General features: G+C 37.5%; 1 protein-coding gene across 6 annotated transcripts in view; it reads right to left on the bottom strand.

Annotated features, from left to right (window-relative positions):
- Nucleotides 1-20283, bottom strand: part of SPRED1 (sprouty related EVH1 domain containing 1) — a 61919-nt gene that overhangs the window by 16257 nt on the left and 25379 nt on the right. For all 6 annotated transcript variants that reach the window (XM_065686600.1, XM_065686602.1, XM_065686601.1 and 3 more), the window contains 2 exons: nt 9577-9751; nt 135-303 (listed from right to left, as the gene is read on the bottom strand). In XM_065686600.1, coding sequence (XP_065542672.1) covers nt 135-303; nt 9577-9720 — 313 coding nt within the window. In that variant the 5' untranslated portion in view covers nt 9721-9751. The remainder of the gene's footprint in view (nt 1-134; nt 304-9576; nt 9752-20283) is intronic.

Genomic DNA, 20283 nt, shown 5'->3' with positions numbered 1-20283 from the left:
AACCTGTTAAAATCTCAATATGCTATAAATCAATTCACATCCTTAAATACTGCCAGCATTAATGTTAAGCAAAGTGCTTTGACTTATTTACTAAACAGTCACGATACCCACCCCCCCCAATCTGAAATACATACCTTGAGAAATGTCCTCTACTGCTCTCCGAATACCTCTATCAAATGCTCTTGCATCAGCAGGACTCTGAAATGTGAGGCCAAACTTTTTGTCATCAATCTTCCAGTGGTAAAAAGTAGGAGTAACTTTGTTGTAAACAAGGTCCTTCTTTAATGTGCATTCCAAGACCACCTTCCAGAAAGAAGACAGGAAGCAAAGATATCACTGACCAATATATCAAATTTGAGAACAAAATTTAGTCTTTGTGAGTTACTGGAAAACATACATCATAAGAGTGGGTAAGGGCCTCTGTTCAAATTTCTTCCTGTTACAAGGATGTAACTTTAACCTTGTTTCCATTATGGTCAAAATATTCACTAACCGTTGCTCATAGTTGGTATGGGTTAAGGACACTATTTTTATACAGAGTACATCTTCCCAGCCTCAAAAGTATATGATCCCTACAGCAAGCACTTCTGTCATTACAGATTTGCTAGATATTCAGCAAATGAAATAGGCCACACTTCAGAAAACATTACTGTGCTGATATCAAGTATTACTCTATCACTGGTAATCTCATTTGTACACTTATTCTATCAAACTTCTAAGCACTAGACTAACTTTATGCTGCTTTCAGGCCACATCAGTTGTCTCCCAGAAAGGCTACCAGACAGGAGAATCGTTTTAAAAACTAAAATTAATCAGAACTAAAATCTTTTTGAACGTATTATTGCCTGCACCTAGACACAAATGTATTTATGGCTCATGCTCAACTATAATGAAAACAGTAATTAGGAATAATTAACAGAATTATTTGGCAACAAAAACATATACATGCACATTCAGTTATGAAGCAAAGTTGCAGCCTTCAACATCATTCCCCAACTCTAAATTGCCGATTTTTAGAAATATCTGCATAATTCATTTATCTGCAAAATTTATGCAACATTGTTACACTGAATGTTTCTTGATTAAAAACAATCCAAGGTGAACAAGAAATTACAGAGGTACATGCACTGATCTTTTCCTGTTGCACTAGGTACAATAGAAGGCACAGCAAGACAACCTGTACCTCTGTATTACTGCTAGATTCTAAAACCCTTACTGAGAGATGATTGAGGAATTATAATATTACATCATTTTAACATGAATGCATTTCCAGAATTAAATTTTTAATTCTTATGTATGCAGCTTTGAGAGAAAAAATACAAAATTTCTTAAGCATGTGGAAAAAATGAGGTTAATTATAATAAATAATCTCCAAATTTCAAAAGAAATATCTGTCTGAACTTAGATTATTCTTGCAAATCCTTTGTGGTCTTCCTCTCCTTTCCTTATTTATTGTATAGGAAAACAGTTGTGGTTTTTTTTTCTCTTGCTCTTCATTACCCTACACCCCATCACTAATCATCTTGAGTTTTTCTGCCTTTAGCTCTCTCACTAGAAGGATGACATTATTTCTGCACATATAGACTCTTCCAGTTTATATGCCTAGAAGTAATTTTTGTTATGCCACCCTGATGCCCTAAATGGTCAACAAAATGTAGGTACAACTGTCTACAAGGAAGCACAGGAAATAATCTAATTATTTGCTACAGGTGTGCAGGAAAAGGTGCTGCAGGATTAAAAAAAAAAAAAAGTATAGTTCTGCAGTTCTAAGGTGCGTTAAATGATCATTCTTTGTCCCTTTCGATGCTTTTAAACTTGTTTGCTCCTAAAATGAGTTACAATTTGAAGATTTCTGAAATCACTGCATTTTCTAGGTCTGTGAGCACTTTTGGGGGATCTCTACTATATTTCACACCAGCTTCTTCACACTATATTTTGTGTACAATTTCACCCAAAACATCAACAAGAAGTACTGCATTTTACAGCATCTTAGTGAATACTTCCTCCCAAAGGAGTTAATCCAGATGATTTTATACTGAAATTTGAACCTGAATGATAAGTGTTTTTAAAAGGTAACGTACCACTGGAGATAAACTACTGGACTAATGCTTTACTGAGTCAAAGCTATAATGTTCAAAGAAATCCAAACCAAAGCAGAAAAACCCTAAGCCAAACCCCAACCCAAAAAACACTTCTACCATCTCAACCTTCAAACACCCCCCAACCTCCAAACCTCACAATATTTCATAAAACAAATGAAATCAATCATTAACAAAACAATCATTCAGTCATTAACAAAACAAGCAAATATCTTATCAAACACCATAATTGTTTTCAGATTGATTTGAGGAAACAAGTTTAACAGGACAATACTGATTTTTCAGATCTAAAGCTGTATGAGAATAGACAGTTAACACACGAGGTAAGTGGTTAAGGGCACTGAAAGGGGAAAAATTCATTGCATCAAAATTGTATAGGTTATGAAATGTAAGAATACATATAGGTGAGACTTTATGCCTGCCCAACCTGAGAGAAAACTCAAAAGTAGGTTACAATTAGCAGTAGGACACAAATCTATAAAATCTCTGCCTTCCATAGTTTTTGTTGCACAGAGAAACATTAAAAACCTGAACCAACAACAACAACAACAAAATAAAATACCAACCATCTCCTAAAACATTACCCTATCACCAGAACACTTTTACACTTCACAACATAGTTTTTTCCCCTGTTAAAACCAATGTCATCAAAGTCTTCTTCACGCTGAAGCATGTAAACTACCAGTAGAACTGGGGACGAAGTGTCCTAATACATCTGTCTCCAAAGTCTGGAACTGGAAACCAAGCCTTTAGCAATACATATTTTTATTTTTTTTCATGTCTTCAGAACATCCAAAACTCCAAATATTTTTATTGTACTTTGCTATGGTCTGAACTCTCTACATCATACATGAAGATGGTATAATAGTCTCCCACACAGCTATCAGAAAACTGCCTTCTGAAACCTTTTTTAGGTAGACCTTCCCTAAGATCTCCAGTGATAAGCAAAACAAAAACCCACACCACTGTAAATAAGTGACTACAGCATACAATCATAGAAAAGTTAGGGCTGGAAAGGACCTTAAAATAACCTAGTTCCAACCCCCCTGCCATGGGCAGGGACACCTCACACTAAACCATGTCACCCAAGGCTCTGTCCAACCTGGCCTTGAACACTGCCAGGGATGGAGCGTTCACCACTTCCCTGGGCAACCTATTCCAGTGCCTCACCACCCTCACAATAAAGAACTTCCTCCTTATATCCAATCTAAACTTCCCCTGTTTAAGTTTGAACACGTTACCCACTGTCCTATCACTACAGTCCCTAATGAAGAGTCCCTCCCCAACATCCTTATAGGCCCCCTTCAGATACTGGAAGGCTGCTATGAGGTCTCCACACAGCCTTCTATTCTCCAGGCTGAACAGCCCCAGCTTCCTCAGCCTACCTTCGTACGGGAGGTGCTCCAGTCCCCTGATCATCCTCATGGCCTCCCTTTGGACTTGTTCCAACAGTTCCATGTCCTTTTTATGTTGAGGACACCAGAACTGCACACAATACTCCAGGTGAGGTCTCACGAGGGCAGAGTAGAGGGGCAGGATCACCTCCTTCGACCTGCTGGTCACGCTCCTTTTGATGCAGCCCAGGATACGGTTGGCTTTCTGGGCTGTGAGCGCACACTGAAGCCAGCTCATGTTCATTATCTCATCAACCAACACCCCCAGAGGACTTCTCCACAGGGCTGCTCTGAATCTCTTTGCCCAACCTGTAGCTGTGCCTGGGATGTGTACAACCCAGGTGTAGGACCTTGCACTTGGCATGGTTAAACTTCATAAGGCTGGCATCAGCCCACCTCACAAGCGTGTCAAGGTCCCTCTGGATGGCATCCCTTCCCTCCAGCGTATCAACCTAACCACACAGCTTGGTATCATCGGCAAACTTGCTAAGGGTGCACTCAATCCCACTGTCCATGTCACTGACAATGATGTTAAACAAGACTGGTCCCAACACCGATCCCTGAGGGACACCACTCGTTACTGGTCTCCAGACGGACACTGAGCCATTGACTACAACTCTCTGCACGCAGCCATCCAGCCAGTTCTTTATCCACTAAGTGGTCCATCTATCAAATTGATGTCTGTCCAATTCAGAGACAAGGATGTTGTGTGGGACAGTGTCAAAACGCTTCACACAAATCCAGGTAGATGACATCAACTGCTTTACCCTTGTCCATCAGTTCTGTAGCCCCATCACAGAAGCCCACCAAATTGGTCAGGCAGGATTTCCCCTTAGTGAAGCCATGCTGGCTGTCACCAAGCACGTTGTTGTTTTTCATGTGCCTTAGCATGCCTTCCAGGAGAATCTGCCCCAAGATTTTGCCAGGCACAGAAGTGAGACTGACTGGTCTAACAAAATAGGTTTTTTTAATAAACATGGGTTACTGTTCTGAAGGATTTCTTTATTTAGAAGCTTAATATAAGACTTCAATACCAATATGAAGCAGCCACCTTAGCATGTAATAGGAAATGTTGCAGTTATCAGACTCAAACCAGAAGAGTTCCAGATCCACATGATCAAGATCTAAATTCTCAGAGCATAAACAGGGCTATGTCTACTTACTACTATTCAATGACAAAAAAAAAAAAAAAATCCTTTAATATCTGTATGTCATTAAGTGCAACACTAGCAAGTTCATAGCTAACCATAAAAATACTTGCTTGATCCATGTTTCTTTTCTCACTTCTACAAGCTGTATTCTTTAAAGATATTAGGAACTACTTGTCTTGTGTAGACAAGATGAATCTCTAAAGTGAGAAATTTTAAACCTCAACATTTCAAACCCAAACACTTTTTAACAAAAATGAGCATACAGGATATTAGCATCATTATCTAGGGCTTATTTCAGAAACAAATATGCATTTGAGATAAAATTCTGTTTTGATAACAGACCCCACAATCAAACAGTTCTAGATTCTGGATACTATTTTACCAGTTTCTAGCTGTACTTTCAACAGCTTAAATACAGTATTACATGTAGGTAGTTTCTCAGTTTTTCATTCCCAGCCTGAATCTACAAACTTGTAAGCGCATAGGTTTGGTGAAACTTCTGAATGGCTTTTCTACTGAACAGTATCAAAGGCTTTTCTCTAGTCTTGGGACCAAGCAGCATGACCCGAGCATATTCATGCTATAAACCATGTGGCCCCAGTGACATGAGGATAATCTTGTGTGTGCTTTTTTTTTTTCCTAATTCAAAAGGAAAATGTAAGGGCTGTACTACGTCTCATGAGAATCAATTTTTTCTCAATCTTTAAAGCCAATTAAAAAAGGAAATGATTACGTTTCTGAACAGCACATTTTTAGAACAGAGCAGTATTTATACAGTTTCAGCTTTGTATCTTCCCCTTCATACAAGTACCTCTTCTTCACAAGAAAGGTTTAAAACTTTGTCACTCCCAACTCATGACCCAAAAGATACCAGTCAGTTTTTGTTTTCTTTCAGTAAACACTTGCATGGCAAAGGACTGGAGAATAAAAATAAAATCAAGCAGAAAAGTCTGTTAAGACTTTTCATTCCAGAATGTAAAACTCACCAAACTCTAAAAAATTGTGAGGCTGAGCCTAATGTATGTTTAACACTAATACTATTAAGATAGAAGAGAGCTACTGTAAACACAGTAAAAGAGAGCAGCAGACCTGACCAGGTTAGGAGGGAGTGCAATTGTTCCAAGCAGACTGGCTGGAGCCAGATCTAGGAAGGTGAGTATAATAATAAAGGAAGAAACGTATAATTATGTCAGTCTTCAAGAAATGCTCTTACATTCCAAGTCAGATCTAAACAACCTGAGCAAACTACTGGGGAGCATCCCCTTTTGCAAATTAATTCAGTGGTGCCACCACTTTGATTTTTTTTCTCAGATAACTAGGATGGTTTTTGTGAATCCCATGACATGTTTTAAGTAGCTCGGTACCACACAAAAATGTTGGAACTTCTACATGTAGACTGAAAGTGGCTCATAAAACAGCTGACAGCAGTTTATCTCTTGAGTATATAAAGAGACAACAAGAAACTCTCACCCTCCTCCACATCCACTCTCCACATCACCCACTCCACCCCCAACAAGGTACTTCGAGATTTTGGTGGTCAGTCCCAAAGTATTTAATTGACAGAGCTGAGTTACTGACTGAGATCTAATTATTATTAAATGTCTACATAACCTATAAAATATATGGAGAGATCCAACACATTGGAATGGAATTGCAATGCAGTGTCAGAAGCAGTACTTGGAAAAGCAGCAACTAAAGCTAGTTTACAAGCAACAACAAGAGAAGAGATAAAAGATATCCAGTTCTTTTTTATTATAACCATTAAAGAGGCACCCGGAAGATACCACCATCAATACCTCACCTATGGATTTCAAGTTGCTTTGGAATAAATTCTACCTTTGTACTGACACATAGGCTGACCGCTAATACTGGCATTATGATTCCCATATATCTTAGGTAGAAGTAATTATCTGAATACCATTTGCTCTCTAACCTGAGGTTATTTCAAACCCCATGCTTCCCTGTGTCCCACAAAAATGCTCCAAATTTCATGCTATAGGCTTTGTAGAGTAAGGGAATTTCTGCACCTTTTCTGGAAGCTGAGCCAGTTCAGAAAAGAAAGGCTTATGGGCCAGAGGAAATAAAAATATAACCTAGTTATAAAGGTATTTTAACAATGTATAATGGGGGAGGGAGGGGTGTGTAGAGTGAGGGAAGATTTCATTTTTAAAGATTACTTTCTTTTTTAATCCATAGCAGTATTTTCAGAAATGGCTGTGTGTACTTTGAAAAAAAAATGAGTGGCTTGGAAATCATGGTCCAGCTGACTGAGCTGTAATGACTTCTGGATACTACAACAGCTTAAGCATTCCTGAAGACATGTGCTCAAAGTCTGAATAACGGAAATGTTCAAAATGATTTATGGTTGAGGAGCTTTTTTAAAAACAATACTGCCACTTTCTCTTTGCAAATACAACGGCAGAGCAACCAAGTACAACTAGCCCCAAAGATTATTCAGATATACAGATTTACACACTAAGGCCATTCTAAAATGAGATTAGAGTGATGCTGGAGCACGGAAACAGCTGATTCGGTATAACTCTTCTTCAAAATCAGATGATCAAAATGCCTAGTCCCTACTCAACAATGAACATGATGAACCCATAACAACTTCAACTTTTATTTTTACAGAAAAAAAAGAAGAAAGTATTTTGTATCACTGAAGTAACCCTCAACAGTCCTTTTCAGGGTCGCCTTTTTGAGAACACAGCCTTCTTCACCCTTTCTGTTGAAAGTGTTAATTGCATTTCAACTTCTTGGTATTATTTTTCCTGGTCTTTTCTTTGTGTTATGAAATAGAATAGTCACCTGTCAATTCTATTTTGACTAAAACCCCAGTTGTTTGGCTTCATTAAAGAAAAGGTTTAAATGTGTGCTTGAACAGTGAATCCAAAGAATGTCTTAACAAAAAACGTAAAAGTATTGATTACACTGAAAATCAAAACAGTGACTGGATCAACAACCAACAGAATTTCTCTTCCAGTCCTTGTTATGGTCCTTCTGAAAAGGTGTTATCACCCAGCAAGGTCCTTGGTGTAGGATCTTGTTTCTTTTATGCCAACAGGGGTATTGTTGCATACTGTGCAACTGTCATTAATTCATTACACACTAGCTGTTGCTTATAAATGCATTATTTGAAATCTGAGGAAATACACACGTATATAGCTTCATTTTACTCCATTACCAAGCATCACTTGCTCTACAGTATTCTTCCCCATAGCCTTAATCTGAATTTGTTAGTTCCCTGAACTTTATTCAATATACACTGGATAGGTGTTCTTCTTAGCTGCATTTCTTCAGTCTTTTATCCTATGTTTTTGAGGAACTGACTTCCAACAGCAACTTCCTAAAACTGCTGCAAGATCAAAATCTGCAGTGACAGACTAGTTAAGTCACATTTGTGGGCAGCAGGGGAGAGGACAGATGGACACAGGATGGGGGACACACAAAAAAACCAACCCAAACAAACAAACAAAAAACCCAATAAAAAAGAAAAACCAAACACCCAAGCCAACTGTTCAGGACAATGTTTGGAAAGCATTCATACTAACCTGAGCTCAATTTTGGACAAGAAGAGGAGCAGAGACATTTAAAGCCTACTACCAGCAGTGGAAACAAAAACAAGGCTTGCCAGGGGAAGCAGGAGAGTGAGTGCAAACAGATCAGGATGCTGATGGCTACGAAATTTTCATATGCATGAGGGAGAAATATTAAACCAGCTTTCAGTTCTGAGCATTTTATTACCCTCAGATTCTGAAGGCAAGCTGTGAATGTCAAAAAGTATTAAGAATTAAGAGAAAACTGTCAAGTATCTCTAAATGCAATTAAGCTCCTCAAAACCAGCCTCAATAAGGCTAAAAAAAGTTCTAAAGGGAACTACTGCAAAGTGAGGAAGGAACTGCAGGTGCACATAGCTGTGCAGGAACACAGGGTACTCTGCTAACAGCACTACGCCTCCCTGAAACAACTGAGTCAGCAGAATTTCTATTTATATGCTCTCTTCCTACAACAGCCACAGTAAGGCAGAAAACTCAGCAGTCCTGCCTCAAGGAACAAACTGGTATGGTTGAGAAGGAGTCATCAGTACAGTGTAAGAAGCAGTTCTACCTTTAAGCTTATACAGGAATCATAGATTATTGGCAGAAAAGAGTAAGTTCTTGATAGAAGTCATTAAGATGGAGGTTTTGTGCTTTCCTCACTTCTCTTTGTTTCCACAGTAAGACACCACCCCAATCAGAAACCTATTTAGCAGAAGTAGCCAAGCAACCCTTACGTCTTCCATAGGTCTGCATGTAGAAATGGCTGAGATCCTATCCCAGTTTTCCTTTTGTGAGGCTATTTAAGCCAAGTTTCTGGTATTTTATTTAATGTAGCTGATAAATGAGGACTGTCTACTGTTCAAACCAGATCAATTCTTGGGCCTTGTCAGCTTCATGCTTTCATCCAATACAAAAGTTGTTTTTATGTACAATGGCTATGTTTTGCCATAGCCAAATTCCACAACTGAATCATTACTGACAAATTCCTCCAGATTTGTGTTTTTAACAAGTTCTAATTTTCCAACACTCCTATTATACACAGTATTGGTGTATAAACAGGTTAATAAGTAGTTTTAACTTTAACCCTCTATTAGAAAAAACACCTGAATAGCGAACTGTTTCCCCAATGGATGGAAATCTGCAATGAACAAAAAAGTATCTTCTAAAGTTTCTCAAAGATCAATGTCCTTAATTCTAGAAATGCATGGTATTACACATAAAACAAATAAATGGCTCTTTAGGCATATAATCATTGATACAGACAAAAGCTTAGCAACAGCATTAGGCTGAGACTATAAATTTACTTTCTAGTCTACAAGCAACAACAAACAAACATCTGCTCTTAGGTCCTATGTGGTTTTAATAGGAACATTAAACAGATGTAAATTGTTACCGTTTTATCCCTGAGTCGTTCTCCATGGATAAGAAAATCAGCGCCGCTATTCTCTTCCTGGGGAATGACTTTGAAGACTGTGACACAGCTTAGTCCACCCCCTCCAAGTGGTAACCATCCACCACTTGAGTCATCCCGGGTCATCACCACAGCTCGCACTCGTGCATAACTATTACTGGAAGAGATGCAAAAGAAGAAATCAGTTTTCCATAAACAAACCCCAGCTAAATCTAGTTAAATAAAAACCTAAAACAATGACAATAAAAAATTATAAACCCACAACCAAGATCATGATAACATTGTGGAGGTTCAATCCTTCCGTAACAGCCACCTAAAAGAAACCAGTCTAAGACAACCCACTAAAAAAAGGTACTCTGTATTTTTATGCCTTCATTAGGACTTCTTGGAACTTACATGCAATTCATTAAAAAAAAAAAAAAACAAACTTAACCAGACAATGTAGTTCCTCAGAGTCAAAACTGATATTCATCTAAAAAACGTTACAGTCAGTGATCTAGCTAGAGGGTCAGGGGTGGGAAGAGAGTAAGAATCAACTCCTGATTTATTTTAGACTAATCATGAAGCCAGTCAGCCACCATGAAATTGCGCAGAAAAGAGAACAAGAAAGCAGAAAGAGGTCAGGCCTTCTGCCACTGAAATCTAAACAAGAACAGGCTTCTAGCCAGAAACCTTACTTCCCTTCATTCCTCCGTCCCTCTTCCCCACACATATAACCTGTCCTTTGCAAGGGTAGGTCAGGACGTACACACTGTGGGGTTTGACAACAAAACCAGTTATGGCTGCTTAAAACTTACTATTTGCAGTATCTACTAGCTTGTTCTCTCCTGTATTTGCAGTGTGTGGAAAATTATTTGCATTTTACAATTTAACAGCTTTTTCTATGACTTAATGTTTTTACAAAATAAACAAAATGGTTATTACTTCATTAATTAAAAGCCAAACTCCTTTTCCAGAGTCTTGGAAAAAGGTTTTGGTGACACTCTCTCTCTCAGGTTTTATTTATTTCTTTTAAAATAATGACACATTTTAGCTTCGGTTATGAATTTGCTGCTACATCAGCTGGAAAGCCCCATGGCTTACCAAGGACATTGCAAGATCCTACTTTCAAAGCATGGTTTACTGCATGAATGCAACAGTCCATGAATGAAGATTCCAAAACCTTAAAAGAAATGAGCTTCACAGTATCTTTTACAACATACTGCTGATTGAGGGCTTAAGTATTTATGCCAGTTAGCATTAGTAATATCAAATTTATGGACTGAACAGGAAACATCAGAAAACAAAAAAGTTGTTCCTTCTATACAAAATTATTTGCGATATAACCATTCATCCAATTGTTGTATTTTAAAGTGATCACTTCTTGCCTTTTTCTATTTTCCAAAATGTTCCAAAATAACTGAAGGTAGGCTTCTTTGCGTACTTAATATATTACGTTCTCACACACATGATTCACACATATGATTCACATATAGATATATATATAAGAGAATTTTGCTGCAAGCATCTACAGCTTAAATGCATAACGGCTTGCAAAATGGGAAATAAAACTAGATTATCTAATTTTAGTTTATAGGCAAGTGAATTTGTTTGTAGAGACTTTGTTTGCTCCCTCCAAGCAAAAAATCAGCCTCCTCCTCCCCCTAAACCTCATAGTTAAAATGACAGTTCAGTCAATGTTTCTCACCATTTCTGTACCAACATCTTTTAGTAACTTCTCCCACACAGCAGATAAATATAATCAAGAAAATTCCAATCCTTCATTGTATGCATCTATCAATTCTAACAGCTGCAAATAAAAATGGCTATATCTTAGTGCTTAATAATATTACTGAAAATTGGTCTCTACTGTATTTCAGTCAGAGATAAGTTCAGGCTGTAGTTATACACTTCAGAGAGATAATGTCTTTTATCTCGTATGTCTCAGGAAGGCCTCTTCTTACAGAAACTGAGCACACTGGGACTTTCCTGTGAAGCAGAAACAGGATGCACCAACTAGTTAAACTTACACTCTTTGCTATTCTCCACTCAAGTGAGCCAACAATTTGGCTTAAAAGTTATTCATTCTATAAATTTGGTCATAAATCTTAGTATTAGTGATCTCTTGTACACCAACAGACTACAGCAGCAGTTCAGTTAAACATCATTTAGGGATATCGCAGAACTTACAGAATCACGGAACTTCACTCAGGCTACATGAAAAAACTTGAACTATAACAGAATATCTTTTTTTATTTTTTTTTTTAAATGAAAGTTTACACTCCACATCCATTTACTTCTCAAGGATTGCTAAGGAGAAGCTAAGATGGAGGATACACATCATACCTCAATGGCTTTGTTACTTCCATCTGCCGTAAGATTTCTGTCGGTGTTGGGTTTTCCCCCCCCCCCCACATCCTTATACACAGCCACCTAGTCTGGTTTACTTAACATTCTTGTGTTTTCCCTCCATGTTTTCTAAACTGTTTTAAACAAGATTTACCCTTTCAAATACTCTAGAAACTACTGTCAAATCCACTGCATTAGTGCAAGAGCCAAAATAAAACTCCCCAACAGGTAATACCTAATGAATAACTTCTTAAATGGAAACAGTTTTTTCAGAGAACCACCCTGTAAATTAACTAGACAAATTCACTACTGCACTTGCAACAATGCCAAAGACTATGAAGAGATTGCTTAGTTTTGTGTTGCTGTTATTTTTTAAATTTTACAGGGACTCAAAACTGGCAACAGTAGTTATTTTTAGTAACAATACAAGCTGGCTTGCAATTAGCCACAAATCAGCAGAAGAACTTATGAGTGATTTCCATTTCCAAAATCCTCTGCAAACAAAACAGCATCTGCCTGGCACATCGCTGGTGCTACCGAAATGCTTGTATCTCTAATCATTTTAGCCCCCATCCACATTTGGGAACTTTGTAACAAACTGCTGAACTGCTGATGTAGCTTAGCTGTGGCAAAAAGCCACACAAGGCCCCAGTGTTTTCCGGCACCACACCTACAATGTAACATTTTTACTTACTCTTCCATGTTTAGCAGCTCTATCAGGAACAATTAAACAAAAGAAAACCAACCAAGCTGGGCAATCAGTTGAGCACTGCTCTTTATTGCTACCACAAGCATGTGAAACATACCATGAAGAGCAGCACTGCAACAGCAGGCTCAAACCTGTCGTATTACATACGATCTTTCCTGAGACCCCCATTTTGGTTGTCGCAACTGAAAACTTGAGGCAAGAAACAAGTCATCTTAAGATAGCGTAACATACTCCCTTAAGTTTCATTCCAAAAGTATTAGCAAATGAAGATGATTCTTGTTCCAAAAATCAAAAGCTGGAATGGGGTAAGCTAAGAAGCCTGAGAAAGCATTCAGGGGCAGACACAAAGGGCTACAAACCGTAAGTGGACAGGGAAGATACAAGAACTTACAGTCCTTGCCTGCCATCAACTTTAAGAGCATCAAGCATTAAAATCTGACCAGGCTTTAAATGCACTCTCCTCCCTCCAAAAACTGTGTTTATACCAGTATAATGCTCTTGGGCCCAAAATGACTTATGATCTGGATGACCAAACTGTTGTTCAAGCCCAGGAAGCAAGTCGCTGATCTTGATAGGCTGGGAACTTCAGCTCAGCAACTAATCTTGCATTTGGTGGCTGGGGGAAGGAACACAGTCATAATTTCACCACTGAATTATTTTTTTTTTTTATAAAATATAAATTATTTTGATAATTTGTGGCATTTCTTATGTGTAATACCAAGCCAATTCAAGATACCGAACATTATTACCTCATTTGTCCTTTCTTCCATCAGTGATCCAAGAGAGAATGAAGGTTAAAAATTTTCTGCCAAAATATTTTTCCCAAATAAAAAGGGGAAGAGATGTTGAAGGAGGAAAAGAAAAAAACAAAAGCAGCTATCTTACAGAATCATAGAATGCTTTGGATTGGAAAGGACCTTAAGATCATCTAGTTCCAACCCCCCTGCCATGCTTGTTGCATTACATTTATTTTAACCCAGTTCCAACAGTATACAAGTCTTCCCTCTCCTAGATTCATATCAAGCATTACCATTCTTTTATTTGTATGGCATCCTGCACATTACTATTTTAATATAGGACTGAAAAATAGTAACAATTATCTCAGAAATGTTTGTTAATACAATTGAACTGTAACTGCAAATTAGTTTTAGTACTATAAAGCTTACTACCATCATCATCAAGAAACCTGGATCTTCAATGGGAATTATAACCTGAACTATATGAGAAACAGACCCTCTTAGCTTCAGCAAAAATATTTGACATTATGGTTTCTTTCAAAGCTGGAAAGCAGATTTGCAGAAGGGGACCTTGGGTTTCATGTGGACATCAGGTTGACAAGAAGCTGGCAATGTGCCCTTGAGACAGTGGATGCCAGTGGTGTCCTGGCTTACCTTGGGAGAAGCACTGCCATCAGGTCAAGGGAGCACTAGGCTTAGCACTGGTGAGCATACCCGGATAGCCACATCCAGTGCTGAGCTCCCCAACACAAAAGTGGTAAGGAGCTATTGCCAGAGTCCAGCAAAGGCCAGTAAGATGGCTATGTGACTGGAGCATGTGTCATGAGGGAAGGCTGAGAGAACTGGAACTGTTCAGCCTGGGAAGGACTCAGAGGTATCTTATCAATATACAGAAATATATTTTAACATCAGGAATGACTTTTTCAATGTTAGGGTGCCTGAGCACTGGCACAAGTTGCGTAGAGAAGCTGCGGAGTCTTCATCCTTAAGAGATATTCAAATGCATCCTGGATATAGTCCTGGGTAACCTGTTTTATGTGGCCCTCCTTGAGCAGGGTTTGGTGGCTAAGATGACATCCAGAGGTCCCTTCCAACCTCAATTATTCTGTGATCCTTTCTTTTATTTAATATTGTATTTCAAAGCATAGCAATTTCAATAAAATACAACTTTATAAATATAACTAATAAGGGTTAATTTATGAGAATTCATGATACTTTGAAGTAAGAGTTGTCACTATGCACAACTGCTATTTAAACACTTCTGACAAGGCTGAGAAGAAAAAGGCGTTCTGAAAAATCGTGACACACTTTGCTATGAAATTAAACTATCTTTGCTGGCACGCAAAGTAACAACTCCAGGCTGATCTCCAAATCAGAACTGGTGAACTGGTCATGGATCAAGGCTTTTTACCTTTGACTGTCACTTTACACATGTACTTTAATCCCTCCAACTTCTGGTGCAATATACTTGTGTGTTTGTAGCCTCACCCAAAGAACATACATGAATCACACTTGGCTTTTTATGGTTCTTACTGCCCAAACAGCTTAGCAGAAAATTTTACAATTCCCAGCTAGGGAAGTGCTCGAGTATGTGCATACCCAGAATACCAAAAGGTAATACCAGATCACTGAGCTGAACTCTGCTTTACTTGCAGATAACATTTCTTGAGTATTGACTCAATCTAGACAAAATAAATGATTTCACCGGTAACACATGAACATATCCCTTCACTGCTGATGCTATAAATCCCTTTGTTTCTAGAAGTTTAGAGAATGACTGCCACTGGCACAAAACATTAATGACTTATCTAGAACAGAAGGACATACAAATATAGCATGAGTACGAAAGAAGACAATTTACATCAATAAAACATGACAATATATCCTATTAATTTTTAGGAAAAGGAAACTGTATATGTTTTGCCATAATAACAGATACTACATCAGGCTCTGCCTTGCATGACTAGATGATCTTGAGTTCCTTTCCAACCCTAACTATTCTACGATTCTACTTTTCTCCTCTCAAAATTGTACCAGCAAGTCAGAATACACACCAAACTATTAAGCTCATAGAAGGCAAAACATTGCACATTTTCTCCTTTAAGATAGAGGAAAGAGGTATTCCTCACAGTAAAGTCAGGAGGTACAGCAACCACATATGGCTACTATGTCTAGAAAGTTTATTTTATAAGTAGCTTAGCAAAAAAAGACAGATTTCCAGGAGGAACTATAGACAAATACTGTTACATTTAGCACGCTGGTACCACATCGATTTACTGAAGAGCTTTGGACTTTGCAGAAAAACCTGAATAGGACATTCCCACTCAAACAAAAAACCCAACCAAACCAACACAAAATTTTACTTACATAAACTTGTACTACCAAGCAAAAGGGCTAGAACCCAAAATGGCAAAGGAAAAAACTATGTGAAAAACTCTACTGCATAAAGAGGGGATAACTGGTATCCTGCAAGAGCCAAAAATACTTGATTACACAATTATTATTTAGCAGGAGAGTCTTGTAAAACAAGGAATTTTGACAGTGTACCTACAGTTCAAAGAGGATAATGAGACACAAATGAACAAGCGTCCAGAATGGGAAACTGTTAAAACAGTATATTACTGTTACGAAGTGTACTCTAGGACACAAAATCAGAAAAATAATAATAGAAGCACTAGAACCACATTCATATTTGATTACAGACAACTTAAGATTTGTGACTGTGTAAAGTAGCCACTGCTACAAGGAATAGTAGCTACTACTGCACAAGTTTTTGCAAAGCACAAGAGAACACGAAGAAGCTGTTGCAAAGATCTGAAAACCATGAAAACTACACACAAAGTATGTATTTGACATTTCTGTGAACAATATTTTAGCCTTGCTCCCCAGCACCTCTCTTGTTTAATAATTGTAGCTAATTTCTATTACTTCTATATGTCATCCGTGAGGATTGGTTAAATGAAGTAATATTTTAGCACATTAACTGAGATTATGGCACATGCTTGCGTTCCATCACTTTTAAAACAACTGCCTTCTTGAGGCCTAAGTTTTCATAATAGTACAGATTCTGTAACACCATCTCATTAAGCTATATTACCTAGAAAATTGCATCTGATATCAAATACACAGCAAATAAAAAACCCAAACAAACTTATTTTTCTTTCTACCCTTCCCCACAGGAGTTAAAAAGAATCAAAGTAACATTCAAAGATGGGTCCACAGGTTTTGGACATGCATATCTGAGCTAAAAGGATGGTTTACAGTATGCAGTCCCCCTTTGTAAGAGCTGGTGAGATGAGCTGGACATGGAAGATGGTTTTTAATGACTTCAACAGCTGCTTGCTTAACAAAAGAGGACTGCTGGTACCAGGGACTGCTGGATCCATCCAGTTTTAGGGAGATGGGGTAACACAATTTGAGTGGTCAGATCTTGCTACGTATATGCCCAAGTTTAATGGGTTTCCTCCAGAAAACCCTAAATTTGTTTCATTTTTTACAAGTTGACAGCCACAAACTCCAAGAATATCTACTCTTCATCCCAGCCAGACTTCTTCCCTCTCTCTGTATTCTCACATGGTTTTTTTCCTCCTTACCCTAGAATTTCTGAAGATCCAGAGGAATCTCTTTACTCCATTTATAGCAGAGAACTGCCTGTACCCTCTTCTAAATTCTGTGAAATCACTACTCATTTCTTATCAAGTAGCAATCAAGCTATTGGGTACTGATGCCATGTGTTGATTGTGACTTGCTTATCATGCAAACATGTAGGTAAAGATGAAGAAGTCCACAAATAAAGAAAGAATTAAATTTTTAGAGAAGTTTCCAATTCTTTCCAACCTGGCAGAAATAGAGGAACACCTAAAGAAATGAAAGGAGTCAAGCTTTTCATTTTCCTCCACACTTCAGCAAACCTGGTACAAGCATAAGTTTGTAGCTGAAGGCAGATTCCACTGAAACTAAGATAACACTTCCACTAAATGTCAGACAACATCCATCCAGTCTAGAAGGAAACACCTCTTTATTTAAAATTAAGCTTACAGTTTATGATATATAATTAAAGGAAAGTTTTTCAGGTAATAGTTATAGCTGAACAAGTCAGAATTCTCTTTTATCTTAGGGCCATTTTCCTCCAGTCTTACATACTCACAAAACCCTTAAGCACTCAAGTATGCAAGTACAATTAGATCACTCTCATAGTCAAAGCTATTTGTCATCTAGCCATCAAGATTAAGGATGGCATAATTCTGGAGACTGTTAACATGAGATGTGAATGCATTCATCAACAAGTCATTTTGTAATAAAGTTCCTGACCATTGAAGATGAAGGTAACTAAAACACTGAAAGGAGACCTAGCATGATTCCTTATGAACAACTTTAGGTCCTTTAAGGATGTGTGACTTCTATAAGAAGACTGTGCTGAATGTGCTATTTTCAGACCAGCACCTCAGTACTTTTTATTTCACAGCCCCTTGTATTTAAAAGGACAGCACTCCACAAATAGTCCAAGAAGCTGTTATTCTCCTCCTAACACACCTAAGGATTTATTTAGCAAAAATAAAAGACGAACAAAGCAGACCCTGCTATACTTTCTCTAACACACCAGAAAACATTGTTTCAGATTTTATATTTATTATATCTGAATTTCTTTCAGTTTGTCACGGACTATACATTCGCTGGAGCAGAGACCATCTGTAATAAGACCTCAGTGCATGTTGGGATTCAGTATACACAGTGTAGCTGGTGAGCTGCTACACGCTCTTGATTTTTTGGCAATACACTTACAGAGGAAAAAAAGCCTCAGTCCCACTGAGTTTACTCACCTCAAGCAACACTTGGTATTAGGTAAGCAATCACAAAATTTAAATTTTAATCTTGCCACGTTAAAACAAACTTATAAAAGGTCCAGATCATTCCTGGCATGCATTTCCCACTCAGCATGCACAGAAAAGGAACAGAGCCTTAAACCAAATAAAGTATAACCACACTTATAAAAATAATCTTCCTTTATTTGCGTTGCTAAACTGTGAGATTGCTAAACGAATGTTGTATAAGAAATAATGTTTTAAAACTATGTGAATTAAAAATGTAGTATAATTTGTTGATGCTGTTAGATCTAAAGCTTGTCTCGACTTTCACATTGACATGGCTTTTCAAGGACTTTAACCTGACCACATAAAAGTGATCTTGTGAAGTAAATTATATTCAAGGAAAATCCTTAATGCTTAAATTGCTCTTTTTAACATAAGCACAAGTATACAAAAATTCAAAAGGATGCTTCAAACACATACAAATGGACAAATCATGAATGCCCAAACCAACAAAACAGAAAAACTACAAGCCACACTGCAAAATGCTTAACAAATAGCATCAAAATTGGAGCAAAGAAAAAAACCTGAACAAGTCTTAACAGAAATAGCTTGTGAACTTACAGATCTATTTTAAAGGTCTATGTTCAGTAACTGAAAATAAACTACTACTCCTTTGCTATGCAGCACCACACTTTATGGTCTGAATTGGTCTTTTTGTAGTGTTAACAAAACATGAATATTTGGGATAGAGGAAATAAACTAAGACAGAGAAGAAAAAAAACAAATAGAACAACTTCTATTACAACAGTCCATCAAAGCAGAACAAAAGATTAACAAGATTATACAAAATGTTTTAATGGTATGCCCTTCATAACTGCAGTAGGTCAGCATGAACAACATGATCTACACTGCCAATATATACCTGTATGACCCATGTTTGTAATCTCAGCAAAAATTAGCATCCTCACCAGCAGTCTCCAGCACAGAAATAGGCAATTCACAAGTCCCAAATTCAGAGAACATAGGAATACTAACAGTGCATCAAAAAAGCATAAGTAAGCCTTGTGCAACTACATTCCCTGTTCCAACTACTACTAAAGTAATGCCTTCCACAAGTTTCTAGAAAACACTTCATATATAAGTCATACAAGAGTGTAACAGAGCAAACAGCACACTGAAAAGCCTCTCAGTTCAAAAGGAAGATTATTTAAGTTGTATTAGTTGCTGATGTTACAGCAGAAAAGGTTAGAAACTTGTAACCACCTGCACAGAAAATGTACATATGCATCCCCCCACCCAAATATGTAACAAAATAAGAATACATTCACACTTCATAAATGATATCTAGCCATGAGAGCGCCTACAGTAATCACTAAATTTCTCAGTCTCCTCAGCAACTGAAAAGGAATACACCAGATGAATTTTCCTTGTTTTGGCAACAACAAAGTCCTAAACCAAGGGTTACAACACTGAGATCATGAGATAATTTAGTTTACTTAGTTTATGGTTACATTTGGTTGCTTCCTCTTTGGACTTTTTAAATTATTAATATCATTAGAAGATATGGGTTTAGGGTGGGATTTCACCATAAGGAGGAAGTTCTGAAAAGGGTGCTGGAGACAGCGAAGTTAAAATGCACAAACTATGAGTATCAAGAAAGCAAGTGCAACATGACATGACACAAACTCAAAACAGGTTTTTAAACAGTACAATCCAAGCAAGGATTAAAAGAAAAGTCTTTCTCCTCCAGTCAATCTATAAACCAAAAATGTCATGTAGGAACAACTAGGCAGATTATTTTGGTGCAGCTCTAACATCTATGTTGCACAGTTTTACTAAACAAAACAGACTGCCATCGACACTAGAACTGTTTGAAGTGGCTATTTGCCACTTCTATTACACAAAATAGGATATGATAGTTTATAAAATCTAGTATAAAGTAAAAAAATGGAAAATTCTTACTAAGTCAATACGATATTCTAACTGCATAATTGAAGAAATACCAATAGAAAATTAAGTATCTCTGATTAGAGAGACAGAAGATGACATTACATATTCAATAAATATAACAGAAATTCAACTGGTGGGATGGGAGAATAGGTATAGA

The sequence above is a fragment of the Lathamus discolor genome, chromosome 6, assembly GCF_037157495.1.
Source record: "Lathamus discolor isolate bLatDis1 chromosome 6, bLatDis1.hap1, whole genome shotgun sequence".
In the NCBI taxonomy this organism is placed as follows: Eukaryota; Metazoa; Chordata; class Aves; order Psittaciformes; family Psittacidae; genus Lathamus; species Lathamus discolor.
The sequence above is the reverse complement of the archived record's forward strand: the minus strand, read 5'-3'. Positions and strand labels throughout refer to the sequence as shown.